Here is a 16,256-nt window from a genome sequence, read left to right as displayed (position 1 = left end):
TGCTCTCTCTGACACATCCATGGCTGGCGGGATGTCTTTGGCCTCCTCTCCCGGACATGCAGTTCTACCTTTCCCCAGTAAATCAGGAAAAGGAAGTCTTGTCAAGGTCCTGACACATCACAGTTACCTTCCTTTTCAGGAACGTGCCACATTTGTGTGGCAGGGGTTTGGTGCCCTGCACAGAAACTGAACAGTTCCTTAAACACCTCACTTCAAGGGCATTCTCCAATTCACAGATCACTTCAAGACTTTTTTTCCCCCACACTGCAATTTCTCAGTATTCATTATAATACAAAAACCATGATGCTGAGTTTCAGTCTTGCCAAAGTCACTTAAAGCAGCAATTGTCTCAGTGCTAATGTTGATTCTCCCAATTGCTGGACTAGATTAAAACACAAATAATGCTGCTAATGATAATTTGGTAGAGAATTGGCATGAGGGACCTTCTCAGCAGAATAAAAGATGTATCTAATATAGTGCTTGAAATAGAACGCTGTAGTTGACCAAATGAAATCTTCCAGTTAATTTTCTTTTAGTCTTTCTCAATAAGTGCACTTAGGCACACTGCAAAATGCCATTTCTAGCTATATTCAGCTGTTATTATTAGAACTGCCTCATACATTTGGACTTAAATTCCCTGGCAAAGGAAAGAAATCAAAGGAAGATGGAGCATTTCTTGGTGATTTTTGTTACATTCTCCTCATAAATCCTGCTTTGGGCTGGCAGCACAAATCTGAGTGCTGTGACAGGGACCAGGCACAGCCCAGGTTGGGCTGGATCTGTGTTCCACACAGTGCAACAAGCTCAAGATAAATATTTTAAATAAATCTGTTATCTAAGGAGCTAAAGCACATCAGTGCCAGCTTTACCAGGGGCTGCTGGCTCACATTTCACCCAGGGCTGGCCTCCCAATGGACACAGTGTGTTAAATTCTTTCTTCCCTTTTGGTTTTGGTTTTTTTGTTTTGTTTTAATTTTTTGTTTTGTTTTTTTGGGGTTTTTATTGGAGTTGTCTTTACTGTAAGAAGTGTTTCCAGAGGGCATTGGGAAGCTGGGCAGTGAAGTGACAGGATGGCATTTCTCAGCACACCTGGGTACCTTGTAAGGGCTGATGAGCCACCCACCTGCACCTCAGAGCAGAGCCAGCCCTGCTGCAGCCTCTGCTGCCACATCCTGAATGGAAATAAAGCTCATTCTGTTTTTAATACCTGCCCAGACTGATCAGATTCTCAGCGCAGAGGGAGGAACACAACATTGTTTGTGTTGATGGGGACTCTGCCTTTTTCTTGAGGCAAACCTTAATAAAGGCAGCCTGATGTTGAGGAGAGATAGCCATTGATGGAGGCTGTGTCATCATTTACCAGAGCTCTGGGCAGGTTTGATTAAATGTGTCCTGAGGGATGCTCCAGGCTCGCTGGCACCGCTGGCACTGCTGGCACCGCTGGCACCGTGTCCCTGTCACCAGAGTCACTGCTGGCACTGCTGGCACTGCTGGCAACGCTGGCACCACTGGCACCATGTCCTGTCACCAGAGTCACTGCTGGGTGCACAGGGCAGGGCAGGGGCCTGTGGGGTTGGGCTGTGGTTTGGGGCTGTGGATTTGGAGTTGTGGGTTTGGGTTTGTGGGTTTTGGTCTGTAGTTTTGGCCTGTGGGTTTGGGTTTGAGGGTTTGGGGTTGTGGGTTTGAGTTTGTGGTTTTGGTCTGTAGTTTCAGTCTGTAGTTTTGGCCTGTGGGTTTGGGGCTGTGGGTTTGGGTTTGTGGTTTTGATCTGTAGTTTTGGTCAGTGGATTTGGGGTTGTGGGTTTGGGTTTGTGGTTTTGATCTGTAGTTTCAGTCTGTAGTTTTGGCCTGTGGATTTGGGGTTGTGGGTTTGGAGTTGTGGTTTGGTCTGTAGTTTCAGTCTGTGAGTTTGGGTTTGAGGGTTTTGGTCCATGGTTTTGGTCTGGGGTTTTGGTCTGTGGTTCAATCTGTGGGTTTGGGTTTCTGGATCTGGGGGTGCCCAGCAGAGCGTGTGGTGCTTCCCAGCGCTGCAGATGCCCCTGCCCTGAGAGCCAGCCCCCAGAGCCATCCCTGCCATGCTGGGGTGCCCGTCGGGGCTGGCACAGGCCCTGCTGCTGGGCACGGCTCCGGCTGGCGCTGCTGTGCTCACTGTGAGTGCCGTGGCTCCCTGATGCTCCTTCCTCCTCCGTGTCCCTCTCTGTTCCTGTTTCCCACCGCCCAGGCTCAGGTTGAAGCCAAGAAGGAACATGAAGGAGCAGTTCAGCTGTTAGAGGTAAGATCCCCTGGGCTCTCCCTTCTGAGCAGGGCAATTTACAGAATCATCACTGTGAGCATTTCAGGGAATATGGAGGCAAAGAGGGAATTTTTTTTCTCTTCTGATATAATTGCATCCTTGTAATTATAAGATTTATAATTCAGTTAGGAGGGCATTAAGCTGAGCTGTTGGAAGTGATGTATGTTTCTCTTTTGGTACCATTTTTTGTAAAATACTATTAAAGGGAGTGATGAATGATGAGAACTTTGATTTATTAGGCTGGAAGTACAGCAGCAAATACCAATCAGTTACCTAGGGTTCCTAATTAAATACTGTCTAATAAACATAAAGCAACGTGTCAAAGGAGCAGAAACTGCAAACCTGATGAAAGAATTGAGATACTTCAGAAGCCTTCAGAGGGTGAGGTGGAGAGAGAACACTTCATTTTCTGCCTGAGGAAAAGGCATGGAATGGTTCTAAGTGTTAATGTACATATCTTAAAGAACGTGCAAAATATGATAGACAATAGCACGTGCATTGGCAATATTTCATTTAGAAATTTGCTGTTATCTCAAGGCAATTTCCAGTCTTACCGTCCCACAGAATTTCTGTATGTACTTGCTGGCCATGCCTCAGTGAAAGGTGGATTTTTTCTGGTGCATTGATCAACTTTTAAAAAAAATAAATTAAAGCAATTGTTTATTATTGTCTATAAAAGTTGATATTCCCACAGGGTGTGTTTTACTCATAGGCTTTCGTTAGCATCATTTAGATTAAGTTTGTTTTAGCTTCCAGACTATAAGCTGAAGTTTTTATTTCATGCCTGGTGCAAAGTGTTTGATACAGGAAAACAGAAACAAGACGAGCAGGAGATTATTTACCCCCTCAAGTTGAGCACAATTCTGATTCAGCTGATTTGTCTGCAACCTCTGATTTGCATAACCCCAACAAGATTTCCAAAGCTTTTGCTTTTTATTGCCACCAGCACGTTATTTGTTAGCATTTTGTTTTGTGTGCCTGTTGCAGTTTCAGATTATTTTGTTTTGTGTGCCTGTTGCAGTTTCAGATTATTTTATTTCGCGTGCAGTGTCAGATCAGCAGCAGTGTTGATTTCTGCAGTGCTGTTTGTGTTGATGCATGTTTTTACATGTGTAGCTGTTTGAGAGACTGCTTTGAAATGTGAGAAATTACCCAGAACTGTTTTTATTTCTTTGCTTATTTCACATCTCTTTGTTCACTGTGTCGTGTTTGGGATTTGTTGCTTTGCCCTTCACCCAGAACACCCTGGACAGCATGCAGGTATTTCAGGGCCCCATTCTCCTCTCCCTGTCCTGAGCCCTGCCTGGCCCTGCATGGCCGTGTGCATTCACTGCTGTGCAAGCTTGGCATGATTGCCTGGCACCAAACCCTCCAAATCAGGGTCCTGTTTGTACAGGGAGTGAGCCTGGGCATGTTTAACCAGAGCTCAGCCTGGTTTGCAGCCAGTTCCTCACCAGCATGCCAGCAGCAATGGCTTGGTGCTTTCCTCAGGGCTGGGACCTTGTGGAGTTTGCCTGAATTCAGATTGTTCTTTGCTTTGTGGAATTCAGGCTGTTCCTTGCCTTGTGGAGTTTGCCTGAATCCAGATTATTCCTTGCCTTGTGGAGTTTGCCTGAATCCAGATTGTTCCTTGCCTTGTGGAGTTGGTCCGAATCCAGATTATTCCTTGCCTTGTGGAGTTTGCCTGAATTCAGACTGTTCTTTGCCTTGTGGAATTCAGACTGTTCTTTGCCTTGTGGAGTTTGTCTGAATTCAGACTGTTCCTTGCTAGTGCAGGGACAGTTTTAGGTGATATTTGCACCCAAGGCCGATGTGAATTCAGTCTGTTCTTTGCCTTGTGGATTTTGCCTGAATTCAGACTGTTCTTTGCTAATGCAGGGACTGTTTTGTGTGAAATTTGCACCTGAGGCCGATGTGAATTCAGATTGTTTCAGACTGTTCTTTGCTAATGCAGGGACTGTTTTAGGTGATATTTGCACCCAAGGCTGATCTGAATTCAGACCGTTCTTTGCCTTGTGGATTTTGTCTGAATTCAGACTGTTCTTTGCTCAAAACCACAGCAAAAAAATGAAAGACAAAAACCCCAAGCATTTCATGTTTGTGTAAAACTCCCACAATGTCTGACTCTTGCTGTTCTTGGTTTCGTAATCAGTCAGATGGACACCCTGAGATTTCTTTAGCAGAAATAAATTAATTTGTGTGTTATGAATGCAAGGAAATTATATCTTTAAAATTGACTCTAAATTTTAAAGAGTGTTTGTTAGAAGAAAAAGAACAAACAGTGCCACCTTGTACAGTAGAACATTGGATTTTTGGGTTCTTCTGGGTGCTGTCAGCATTTTCCTTCAGCCAGGATCTCTTTAGAGGTGCTGTGTAGTACAGGTTGTTTTTTTGACATATAAAATGTGCAGGTTTTTTACACGAACAGAGAATGTTTTTTCCTTTAGAAAGCCCAAGCTCTCGGTTCAGCTGAAGGAGTTTAATTGCTATCCAGACTTGCTGTGTTAGCACAGCTGCTGAGCTAAGCACCAGAGGGGTTTAATGCAGGAAGGTGATGTTTGCTCACCACAGAGCACAGCCTGGCATGGACACATGATTATGGCTGTCATTTAGCTGGTGTGTGAGTGTGCAGGTCTGCAGAAAGGGGCATCCACGCTGCAGTTCCCTCGCTGCTCTTGGCATGGTTGGAGTCAGACCTGGAGACTCCCCCAGAGCCCCCCATGCCCTTGGTCCTGCCTTCAGCCAGGGAATCACCCCCAGAGCTGGGGGGCTGTGTGCCCCAAAATCCCATCCCAAATCCCCATCTTGGGGGCTGTGTGTCCTGAATCCCCACCCTGGGGAGCTCTGTATCCCAAATCCCCATCCCCAATCCCCATCCTGGGGGGCTCTGTGTTGGTTGGGAGGCTGTCTATCCTGAATCCCCATCCCCAATCCCCATCCTGGGGGGCTCTGTGTTGGCTGGGAGGCTGTGTGTCCCGAATCCCCATCCCCAATCCCCATCCTGGGGGCTGTGTGTTGGCTGGGAGGCTGTGTGTCCCGAATCCCCATCCCCAATCCCCATCCTGGGGGGCTCTGTGTTGGTTGGGAGGCTGTCTATCCTGAATCCCCAATCCCCATCCTGGGGGCTGTGTGTTGGCTGGGAGGCTGTCTGTCCCGAATCCCCATCCCCAATCCCCACCCTGGGGGGCTCTGTATCCCCAATCCCCATGCCAGTCCCCACCCTGGGGGCTGCCTGTCCCCACTCCTGTGTCTCCCCTGTCCCGCCGTGTCCGCAGGCCAAGGTGCGGGAGCTGGAGCAGAAATGCCGGACGCAGAGCGAGCAGTTTAAGCTGCTGTCGCGGGAGCTGGAGCGGTTCCGGCAGCAGGCGGGCACCATCGAGCTCCTGGGCACCTCCTCCTCCTCCTCCTCCTCCTCGCTGGCCCCGCCGGGGCCCCCCGGGAAAGCCCTGGCACAGCTGATGAACGGCATCGCCACCTCCATCGGAAAAGGTGAGGGCCTGGGAGGGACGGACAGACAGACAGACAGAGCCCTGGCACGGACAGACAGACAGACAGAGCCCTGGCACGGACAGACAGACAGACAGAGCCCTGGCACAGCTGATGAACGGCATCGCCACCTCCATCGGAAAAGGTGAGGGCCTGGGAGGGACGGACGGACAGACAGACGGACAGACAGATAGACAGACACAGCCCTGGCACGGACAGACAGACAGACAGAGCCCTGGCACAGCTGGTGAACGGCATCGCCACCTCCATCGGAAAAGGTGAGGGCCTGGGAGGGACAGACAGACAGACAGACAGAGCCCTGGCACGGACAGACAGACAGACAGAGCCCTGAGATGGACAGACAGACAGACAGAGCCCTGGCACAGCTGATGAACGGCATCGCCACCTCCATCGGAAAAGGTGAGGGCCTGGGAGGGACAGACAGACAGACAGACAGAGCCCTGGGATGGACAGACAGACAGAGCCCTGGCACAGACAGACAGACAGAGCCCTGGCACAGCTGGTGAACGGCATCGCCACCTCCATCGGAAAAGGTGAGGGCCTGGGAGGGACAGACAGACAGACATACGGACAGACAGAGCCCTGGCACAGACAGACAGACAGAGCCCTGGCACAGACAGACAGACAGACAGAGCCCTGGCACAGACAGACAGAGCCCTGGCACAGCTGGTGAACGGCATCGCCACCTCCATCGGAAAAGGTGAGGGCCTGGGAGGGACGGACAGACGGACAGACAGACAGAGCCCTGGGATGGACAGACAGACAGAGCTGTAAAAATTTGAAAGTAAAGCTTCCCAAAAAGAAAAAATAGTCTCGAGAGAAATGGAGGCCATAAAGTAATAATACAAAAATATATATATATATATCTGTACTGATGTTGTTAGACTTGCAGTCCCCAGCAGAGCCCACAGTGAGTGTTTACCCAGGATCCGTGCTGAACTTTCACCAGGCCATCTCCCGTTGCCAGAGGCAACAGCTCCGGGTGCTTTGTAAACCATCCATTATTCACAGGAAAGGACAAAGGCCAGGCAGGAGTTACCTGAGGACACCTAAAAACAGCTTCCATGTCAATCACACGTTATATTGTGTTATTCCACGTGAATCACAGGTTAAACTGTGTGCTATGCCATGTGAATCACAGGTTTAATTGTGTGTTATTCCATGTGAATCTCACATTGCTTTGTGTGTTATTCCATGTGAATCAATCACACATTGGATTGTGTGCTATTCCATGTCAATCACATGTTATATTGTGTTATTGTGTGTTACTCATGTCAGTCATGTTAGATTCTGTTATTCCAGGTCAGTTACAAGTTAAATTATGTGTTATTCCAGGTCAATCAGAGGTTAAATTGTGTGTTATTCCATGTGAATCACACATTATATTGTGTGCTATTCCATGTGAATCACAGGTTTAACTGTGTGTTATTCCATGTGAATCACACAACAATTAATTTAAAAGGAGAGGTAATTAGGTATTGAGCTGTCCTTCAGGCAGCAGTGGAGGTCCAGCCTGCATCACTGAGATGGATTTAATGAAAGATGGAAATCAGCTGAACATCTTTTAGGGCTCAGTCAAACTCTCCAAGCTAATTTATTCTTATTCTTATGCTAATGGAAAAACCTTTTTAAAAGCTTCCAAAGGTGCCAGTCTGGGCTCTCCCAGTAACCCCTGAGAGAAACCTCAGCAAGCACAGCCAGCTCTGCACCCAGGGCATTCCAGGGCCTTCCTCCCTGAACCCTCTCTCCAAACCCAGTGATTTTTGTGGGATTTGGAATCCAGCCCTCGTGTCTGACCATCGGAACTGCCTGGGCACCACTGACCCTCCCTGTGGATGCACTTTACTGATAACAATAAACTCGTGTTTGAGCCAGGGGCAGGATTTCCGATTGCTGAAATCAGCCCTCTCTCAGGAACGATGGCAGAGTACAGCAAGTCCTCCAAACCAGAAGTGGAATTATTTTTATTATGTGTGGGGAAGAAAGAACACAAGAGGGAACACAGGGAGAGCTTTAAAGCAAAGCAAATGATGGAAATGAGATCAGTTTATGACCAGCTGCTTTGCCTTAATTGGTGATGTCTGAATGTATCAGGAAATGAAATAAACCCGGCCAGGATGGATTAGAGCATAAAAAGTTCACTTTAAACCTACAATAATGTCACAATCAGATATAGAAGCCTTAAGATTTATTATTCATCAGTTAAGAGTCTCGTTTAAATGGTCTTTCTAGATAATTTAGGTAGCCCATATGGAATCTGCAACTGCAATAAATAAAATGGAGCGTCTAACTGTAATGCAAGCATGGACAGATTTCATTGTCCTGAAACATTTAAATTAGATCTCCCTGGACCCTTCCTCCACGTTCTGTACCCAGTGCCAGCAATCTGCAAACAAAGCCTGCAGGGTGCAGGAGGTCTGAGGCCAGCCAGAGGCTCCCTGTGAGTGAATAATCACAGTTGGCCCAATTATTTATGGCTTGGCACTGGCAGGCTGGGATGGCAAACACATTAACAGCAAACAGAAGGAGCTGAATTGGCTAAAGGCTCCTGAACAGGGAGGACTTCCCTGTTACAGACGTGAGGAAGGTTCCAAGAATAAAAAACGTGCCCTTTTCCAGCCTGGGGATTGCCATAAGTGGGGCTGCTTGTAATTAATCTTTTGTGTGGTGAGCTGTGTATTTCCCTGCTGTCAATGTGCTGAAGCTGGCCTGCTGCAAATTACAGTGATGCAGAGAAAATTAATCATATTGGGCTGATGAGCACAGCAGAAACCCCTCTGATGGCATTCCTGGAGCTTTTTCTCCTCTGCAGTGAGAACAAAGAGGTTCCTCTGCTAATTCCTGCTGACCTGGACTGGGAATCTGGAAATCCAGCAGCAGAACGTGGCTGCCCAGACTTGTGGCAGAGCAGGAGAAGAAATGCTGACCCTACACATGCTCAGGGGCTGGGTAATTAGAGCACGGGCTCGTTATGTTAACGAGAGGCAGGATGCACATGTGAGCTGTCAGCAGCAGCTCCCAGTGCCGTGCTGCAGCTCCTGCTGAAACCCAGCTCGGTCACAATTCCTGCTCTGGGGACTCAACCAGCAAAGGGAAACGTGCCAGTGGCTTTTATCAGCTTTACTGGCCTCTGCCAGCCTGGGCTGTGTTGTTCCTTTGGCTGCTCTCACCTCTGGTTTCCACCTGAGGCAGGAGGAGAGAAGAGAGTTCAGCTTCTCGTGAGGCTCTCAATGTGCAGTACAATCTCTGTTTGCCTTTCCTCTTTTTAAAAAGCACAGCAAAATATTCCAGAAGGATTTCTGGGGATGTTTCCTTCTGCACAGTCTGAGTTTCCATGTTTTGGGGGCTGCAGGGATGGCCTGGGATCAGATCAGTGTGCTTTGGTGTCAGAGAGGAGCCCCCAGGAAACACCAGGCAGGTGCTGCTGGCACTCCCTGCCTGCCAAAACCCAAACAAAATGGGTTTCCATTGCAAAATGAAATCCTGCCAGCTGCATCCTTAGCATTCCAGTCTCTTTTTGAGAAGAGAAATGCATGGCTGGCTTCTGATTGCCAGTTGAGGACAGAGTCCCCAGACAAGCACAGGAATTCTGCAGTGCTGGGTGTGTTACAGCATCCCTCAGCCTCCCCAGGCACACCAGGGACAGAGGTGCATTATTGCACTGGGGAAACTTCACTCTGGGCTCTTTGGATGAAGATGCCTTCACTTAGTGTGTTGTTTTGTTCCATGGTGTTGATTTCAGCCAATGTGCCCCAGTCTGGGAGCTGGGTACCTGCACTTTGTGTTGTTTCATTCCTTGGTGTTGATTTCAGTCAATGTGCCCCAGTCTGGGAGCTGGGTACCTGCACTTTGTGTTGTTTCATTCCTTGGTGTTGATTTCAGTCAACGTACCACAGTCTGGGAGCTGGATACCTGCACTTTGTGTTGTTTCATTCCTTGGTGTTGATTTCAGCAGGGTACCGCAGTCTGGGAGCTGGATGCCTGCACTTTGTGTTGTTTCATTCCTTGGTGTTGATTTCAGCAGGGTACCCCAGTCTGGGAGCTGGGTACCTGCACTTTGTGTGTTGTTTCATTCCTTGGTGTTGATTTCAGTTAATGTACCACAGTCTGGGAGCTGGGTACCTGCACTTTGTGTGTTGTTTCATTCCTTGGTGTTGATTTCAGCAGGGTACCCCAGTCTGGGAGCTGGATACCTGCACTTTGTGTGTTGTTTCGTTCCTTGGTGTTGATTTCAGCAGGGTACCGCAGTCTGGGAGCTGGATGCCTGCACTTTGTGTGTTGTTTCGTTCCTTGGTGTTGATTTCAGCAGGGTACCCCAGTCTGGGAGCTGGATGCCTGCACTTTGTGTGTTGTTTCATTCCTTGGTGTTGATTTCAGTTAATGTACCCCAGTCTGTGAGCTGGATGCCTGCACTTTGTGTGTTGTTTCATTCCTTGGTGTTGATTTCAGCAGGGTACCCCAGTCTGGGAGCTGGATACCTGCACTTTGTGTGTTGTTTCGTTCCTTGGTGTTGATTTCAGCAGGGTACCGCAGTCTGGGAGCTGGATGCCTGCACTTTGTGTGTTGTTTCGTTCCTTGGTGTTGATTTCAGCAGGGTACCCCAGTCTGGGAGCTGGATGCCTGCACTTTGTGTGTTGTTTCATTCCTTGGTGTTGATTTCAGTTAATGTACCACAGTCTGGGAGCTGGATGCCTGCACTTTGTGTGTTGTTTCATTCCTTGGTGTTGATTTCAGCAGGGTACCCCAGTCTGGGAGCTGGATACCTGCACTTTGTGTGTTGTTTCGTTCCTTGGTGTTGATTTCAGCAGGGTACCGCAGTCTGGGAGCTGGATGCCTGCACTTTGTGTGTTGTTTCGTTCCTTGGTGTTGATTTCAGCCAATGTACCCCAGTCTGGGAGCTGGATGCCTGCACTTTGTGTGTTGTTTCGTTCCTTGGTGTTGATTTCAGTCAATGTGCCCCAGTCTGGGAGCTGGATGCCTGCACTTTGTGTGCTGTTTCATTCCTTGGTGTTGATTTCAGCAGGGTACCCCAGTCTGGGAGCTGGATGCCTGCACTTTGTGTGCTGTTTCATTCCTTGGTGTTGATTTCAGCCAATGTGCCCCAGTCTGGGAGCTGCACCGAGGGCTGCCCTGCTCTGCAGCGTGCCCAGCCCAGCCTGCCCGGGGGATGCTCCAGGAGGGCACAGTGCCCTGACTGTGTGTGCTGTGTCCTGGCAGGCCACGAGAGCCCCTCGGGAAGTCGCTGTGTGATCTCAGAGTTCATCAGACCCCTGCAGGTCTCTGGGGACAAGCCAGAGCAGCTGTCTGTCAAACCCACCTTCCTGTCCAAGTCCAGATCTGGCACCCCAAGATGCAGATTTGATTCAGACGTGAGTCCTTTCGAATTTTTGTGTGGTGGGAATTCCATGGGCATATCTGAGGATTATCCAGGGGGAATATTTGTGTATATTTGTGTAGCAGCATTATTGAAAAGTGGAAACACTCACTGCTTTTTGAAGAGGCCACAGAAAAAGCAGCTTAGCAAGGAGACTTAGGGAAGCAGAACTAACAGCCAGGAACAGGAGAAGCAAACGTCAAATTTAATTCCTCTTTTCTCTTATTTGAGTTATCTCTGGCTGAGAATGTCAAGCCCTCTTTTGCGGAGCTGAACGTTTTGTGCCTTCTGCAGTGTAATTATGTGATCCACTCTCACTTTATGCAAGCTCACAGAAATTAAGCTCCATTCCCCTTAGAGATACGCAGACCCAAGGGGGGATGTGTGAATTAAATCTAAAAAATAATGCTGGGAAGTCTGAAATCAATCAGTCAATAAATAAATCAATAAATCAGTGATACTCTGCAATGGCACTGGTTGTTCCCATTCTAAATTCAGCATTTGTTTTAAGTGGATTCTGCCCTTCTAGGCAAAATGAACCAGTTGTGCTCCATGTTAGAATTTAACTTTTTTCCTTGATATTGCGTGTTCACTGATTCTTATCACCTGTCAGGAACACTGCTCATTCTTCTTTTTTTGTAACCACATTATCTTTTTTCTCCTCCCCCCACAGATGGATAATGATCAGAATTCCAATACCTCAAAGCAGAGATATTCTGGGAAAGTCCATCTTTGCATTGCCCGTTACAGGTAAAGCCCCCTCTCCTCACAGACCCCACACTCAGCTGGAACATTCGCCAGCAGCTTTGGCTCCCCCCATCCATACACTGAATTATTGCATGGAATTACTACATGCAGAGCTGAGCCTGTCCCTGTGCCCCAGCTGGCAGAGGGGGCTGAGCTCTCCCACTCCCCTGCATCCCTCCAGTGTCTAAATCAGATTAAATAAATGGGCACCTCCTGCTCTAGAAAGGAGTCACAATCTCTTCTTTTCAATTACTTCCTCAGGCAAGAGGAGATTTGGTGTCCGTGACTTTGCACATTAAAATTTCAGGCATGAGGGACTGTCATGATAAAAATTTCAGTGGCTAGCAGTTTCTTTCAGGATGGATATGGATTTAAGTACTTCACAAGTACTTTTTGTCTCTCAGAAGCTTCTCTTAGATGTAGCTCACTGGTTTTGTCTTCTTTTACATTGCCTCTGTAGAAGTTTAATGAAGTGGTGTGAAAAGAACATAAAATTGAATAGAGTAACTGGAAAAGAGTTTGCTTTAATTCGCAACTGAGTTTGCTTTAATTCACTCTAGAAAATAAAGAGAATTTGACCGGTGTTAATCAAGAGCCCTGAGTGATAAGTGTCTAAGTGCATCCTGCAGGAAGGGATGTGGCTTTAGGGGCAGAGGGGACCTCATAGGCACAGACAGCCCCAGGCCCATCAGGAGGAGCCTCAGGAGGGCTGCAGAGGCTCTGCCTGGAGGAACAGCCCTCGGTGGAGCTGCATCCCTGTGCTGAGCATCACTGTGCATCCCTGTGCTGAGCATCCCTGTGCATCCCTCAGCACTGTCACCCTGTGCTGAGCATCCCTGTGCATCCCTGTGCTGAGCATCCCTGTGCCTGTCCCCACAGCTACAACCCCTTCGATGGACCCAACGAGAACCCCGAGGCCGAGCTGCCTCTCACGGCAGGGAAGTACCTCTATGTGTATGGGGACATGGACGAGGATGGCTTCTATGAAGGTACTTCTTATTGAACCTCTCAATTCCTGATAATTCATGCACATTGAAATCTGATGGCTTCTATGAAGGTACTTCTTATTGAACCTCTCAATTCCTAATAATTCATGCACATTGAAATCTGATGGCTTCTATGAAGGTACTTCTTATTGAACCTCTGAATTCCTGATAATTCATGCAGATTGAAATCAGCTCCTCTGTCAGGCACGCTCCGAATTCTCTCCTCCGACTGCTCCGAAATCGGGTGCTAAAATTGGCTTTATCGCCGCGGTGTTAATTAAAAGAGTTTCTGCACCAGCAAAGCCGCTCCTTGCAGGCAGAGCTAATTATAAAATATTTTATAGTGTCAGCTTTTCCTGCTGGCGAGATTGAAGTTGACAAAAAAGCTTACTGGCAGTTCTGGTATTTCCCTTAATAAGCCTTTCTGCTCCCAAGCCGGGATGTTGTTTATGCACTGTCACTCATCCCCTGCCCCTTATCCTGCCCACTCTCAGGGCACTGCCATGGACGAGCTGTTGTCCTGTTGGAATTCAGGACATCCTTCTGTCCTGGATTGCCCAAACCCCTGCCAGGGGGCTCAGAGACTCTGGCACAGGGCCCAAGACCCCTGTGGTTTTGATTGTCACCCATGGAGCAAATTACCAACCCTGTGTGAAGATCTGCAAGCCACAACAGTTTAAGTGGAATGATAGTGAATTTATCACGGGGTGAAAAAATAGATTTTTGGGGTTTTTGGAATGGGGGGTTTGGGGGGCAAGATGGAGGAATTTGGGCATGTCCAGCCTTTCTCCTCCTTCTTCTTGGCCTCCATCTTCTGCTGTGATGTTGGCACTTTTAGGTTGGTTTAGAGTAGAAGCTCACTGTCTAACATAGGTGATAGGTATTGAGAAGTAGTTGTAAATATTGTACAGGTAGTTTTTAGTATAAAAAGATAACGCCACCCTGAGGGAGGCAGAGTGCCTCTGATTGTCTTGCTGAGAGGACCTTGGCTGGACAGGAGAAAGAATTTTATAGATAAGGAGCAATGAACAACCCTGAGACTGAGAAATGAAGTGCTCTGACTCCTTGGAGCACCTGGCTGGGGAAAGAGACTTTCTGACAGATCTCAGGGTCACTGTGACCAGCAGAGACCGAGATTCCCCTCAGGGTTTCTAATGGCGCTGCTCTTTCTCTGCAGGAGAGCTTCTGGACGGGCAGCGGGGGCTGGTGCCCTCGAACTTTGTGGACTTTGTGCAGGACAGCGAGGCGCGGCTGTCGAGCGTGGAGGAGCAGAACGCGCTGAACCGCGCGGGCGCCGCGCTGGAGGCAGAGCTGGAGCTCAGCCCGCCCGCGCTCCCGGAGCCCGGCGGCGCGCTCAGCAACGGCGCGGGCACCCTGGACGTCAACATCGACGAGATCGGAGAAGACATTGTGCCTTACCCCCGCAGAATCACCCTCATCAAGCAGCTGGCCAAGAGCGTCATCGTGGGCTGGGAGCCGCCGCTGGTGCCGCCCGGCTGGGGCACCGTCAGCAGCTACAACGTGCTGGTGGACAAGGAGGTCCGGATGAACATCGCCCTGGGCAGCAGGACCAAAGCCCTGATAGAGAAGCTCAACACCTCCGCCTGCACCTACCGGATATCCATCCAGAGCATCACCAGCAAGGGCAGCTCCGACGAGCTGCAGTGCACCTTGCTGGTGGGCAAGGACGTCATCGTGGCCCCCTCCAACCTGCGCGTGGACAACATCACCCAGATCTCTGCCGAGCTCTCCTGGCTGCCCACCAACAGCAACTACAGCCACGTCATCTTCCTCAACGAGGAGGAGTTCGACATTGTCAAGGCTGCTAGCTACAAGTACCATTTTTTTAATTTGAAGCCCAATATGGCCTACAAAGTGAAGGTCATGGCAAAGCCCCACCAGATGCCCTGGCAGCTTCCCTTGGAGCAACGAGAGAAAAAGGAAGCCTTTGTGGAGTTTTCTACGTTGCCAGCAGGTTTGATATTTTTCTCCCTGCCCCAAAATTCTTCAGTTGAAATTCTCTGAAAATACTAGATGAAATACTTTAACCTACGCAGCATTTAGGGGATGTAAGTGCATTTTGGTTGTGAAGGTGTAATCAACCTCATTTTACAGTTTGAATTTGTAAAGCCAACAGGTTCGTTGTGTTTTGGAAAGTCTGAGGTCTTTTCCCACCTGGCTTTTGCATTAGGAGTGTTGGTAAGTGTTGTCAGTCATTTGCCATCATTCAAGAACATTGAAGCAGTGTTGAAAACTAGAGCAGAAAGAGAGCACTGAATTTGAAGCATAATCTCATCATTTTGGAGGTGTGTGGCAGCACCTGAAATAATCTGAGTATCTTTCCTTATAGATTCCTTATAGGTGACCTACCCACGGGCATCTAACCATGGCCAAGTAGGAGCCCCCTCAGATATTCAGAATTTCAGACCCTGGGTGCCTCTGGAGGGACACTCAGGCACGAGTGGCCCTGGCAGGTGGAGCATCAGCAGCATCCTGAGCTGGGTTTGCTCAGTCCCTGCAGGGGCAGGAATTCATCCACCCTGCTCCCTCCCTGGCCTGGGTGAGGAGAGGAGAGGACATTTCACACCTGGGAGCTGGGAGGCACTGCCTGGGTGCTGGCCTGAACCCATTTCAGCTTTGCTCTTTAGGAAAGGCCTTTGAGTGAGGTTTTTCCAGGCCAAGCACTAGCCGTGCTGTCCCTCCCTCTGGCTGTGGAGCCTGCTGAGCAGCACAGAGCTGAGGAGCAGTGGAGCTCCCAAACCTTCCCCACTGCTTCGTTCTGCTGGGAGCACCTCTAGAGAAACAGGCCAGCTCTTCACTGCTGTGTAGAGAAAACACAACAGCAGCTGGTGAAGTGGTTAGGGGCTGAAGCCTGATTGCAGAGTCACTGGAGCAGAGGAAAGGATGAATTTGGAGTCAGTGATGGGAGTTGCCATCACAGAGCATCATGCAGTTGAACTCATCTCGACTCATCAAAGCAGTGGAATTGCTCACATAAAAACACAAGTGTCTGTCTCTTGGGCGCTCAGATCTAAAGATAGAAATAAGCACAGGATTGGGACCAATGGGGCTGCTGCAGCTTTTGGAGTAATTTATGTAAAAAACCCCATGAGGAGCAAAGTGTAGCAGGGTTCCAAAGCAAACATTTATGCTGATGACTCAGGCCATAGAAAATCACCAGGAATCATTTCCCATGTAATGATGGGAGGGGAAATAGGAGCCGTGCTGAGCCTGGGGCACTGCAGTTTATGAAACCTGTCTCTGCACAGCCTGGGAAGGTCGAGACAGACACCCTGGGGATTGTTTCCTTGAGGGAGGATGGAAGGAAGGTGACTTCTCCTGCAGGAGC

At 48.8% G+C, this 16,256-nt stretch overlaps 1 protein-coding gene across 19 annotated transcripts in view; it reads left to right on the top strand.

Moving 5' to 3' along the window:
• Positions 1 to 16,256, top strand: part of RIMBP2 (RIMS binding protein 2) — a 74,981-nt gene that overhangs the window by 39,495 nt on the left and 19,230 nt on the right. For 12 of the 19 annotated variants that reach the window (XM_063173248.1, XM_063173245.1, XM_063173257.1 and 9 more), the window contains 7 exons: positions 2,222 to 2,272; positions 3,533 to 3,553; positions 5,569 to 5,782; positions 11,018 to 11,169; positions 11,848 to 11,924; positions 12,801 to 12,910; positions 14,085 to 14,882. In XM_063173248.1, coding sequence (XP_063029318.1) covers positions 2,222 to 2,272; positions 3,533 to 3,553; positions 5,569 to 5,782; positions 11,018 to 11,169; positions 11,848 to 11,924; positions 12,801 to 12,910; positions 14,085 to 14,882 — 1,423 coding nt within the window. The remainder of the gene's footprint in view (positions 1 to 2,221; positions 2,273 to 3,532; positions 3,554 to 5,568; positions 5,783 to 11,017; positions 11,170 to 11,847; positions 11,925 to 12,800; positions 12,911 to 14,084; positions 14,883 to 16,256) is intronic. The other 7 variants (XM_063173262.1, XM_063173249.1, XM_063173258.1 and 4 more) reach the window with 2 other exon arrangements.

Source organism: Melospiza melodia, chromosome 20 (assembly GCF_035770615.1).
Source record: "Melospiza melodia melodia isolate bMelMel2 chromosome 20, bMelMel2.pri, whole genome shotgun sequence".
Classification (NCBI taxonomy): domain Eukaryota; kingdom Metazoa; phylum Chordata; class Aves; order Passeriformes; family Passerellidae; genus Melospiza; species Melospiza melodia.
This window is presented reverse-complemented; position numbering and strand designations above follow the sequence as displayed.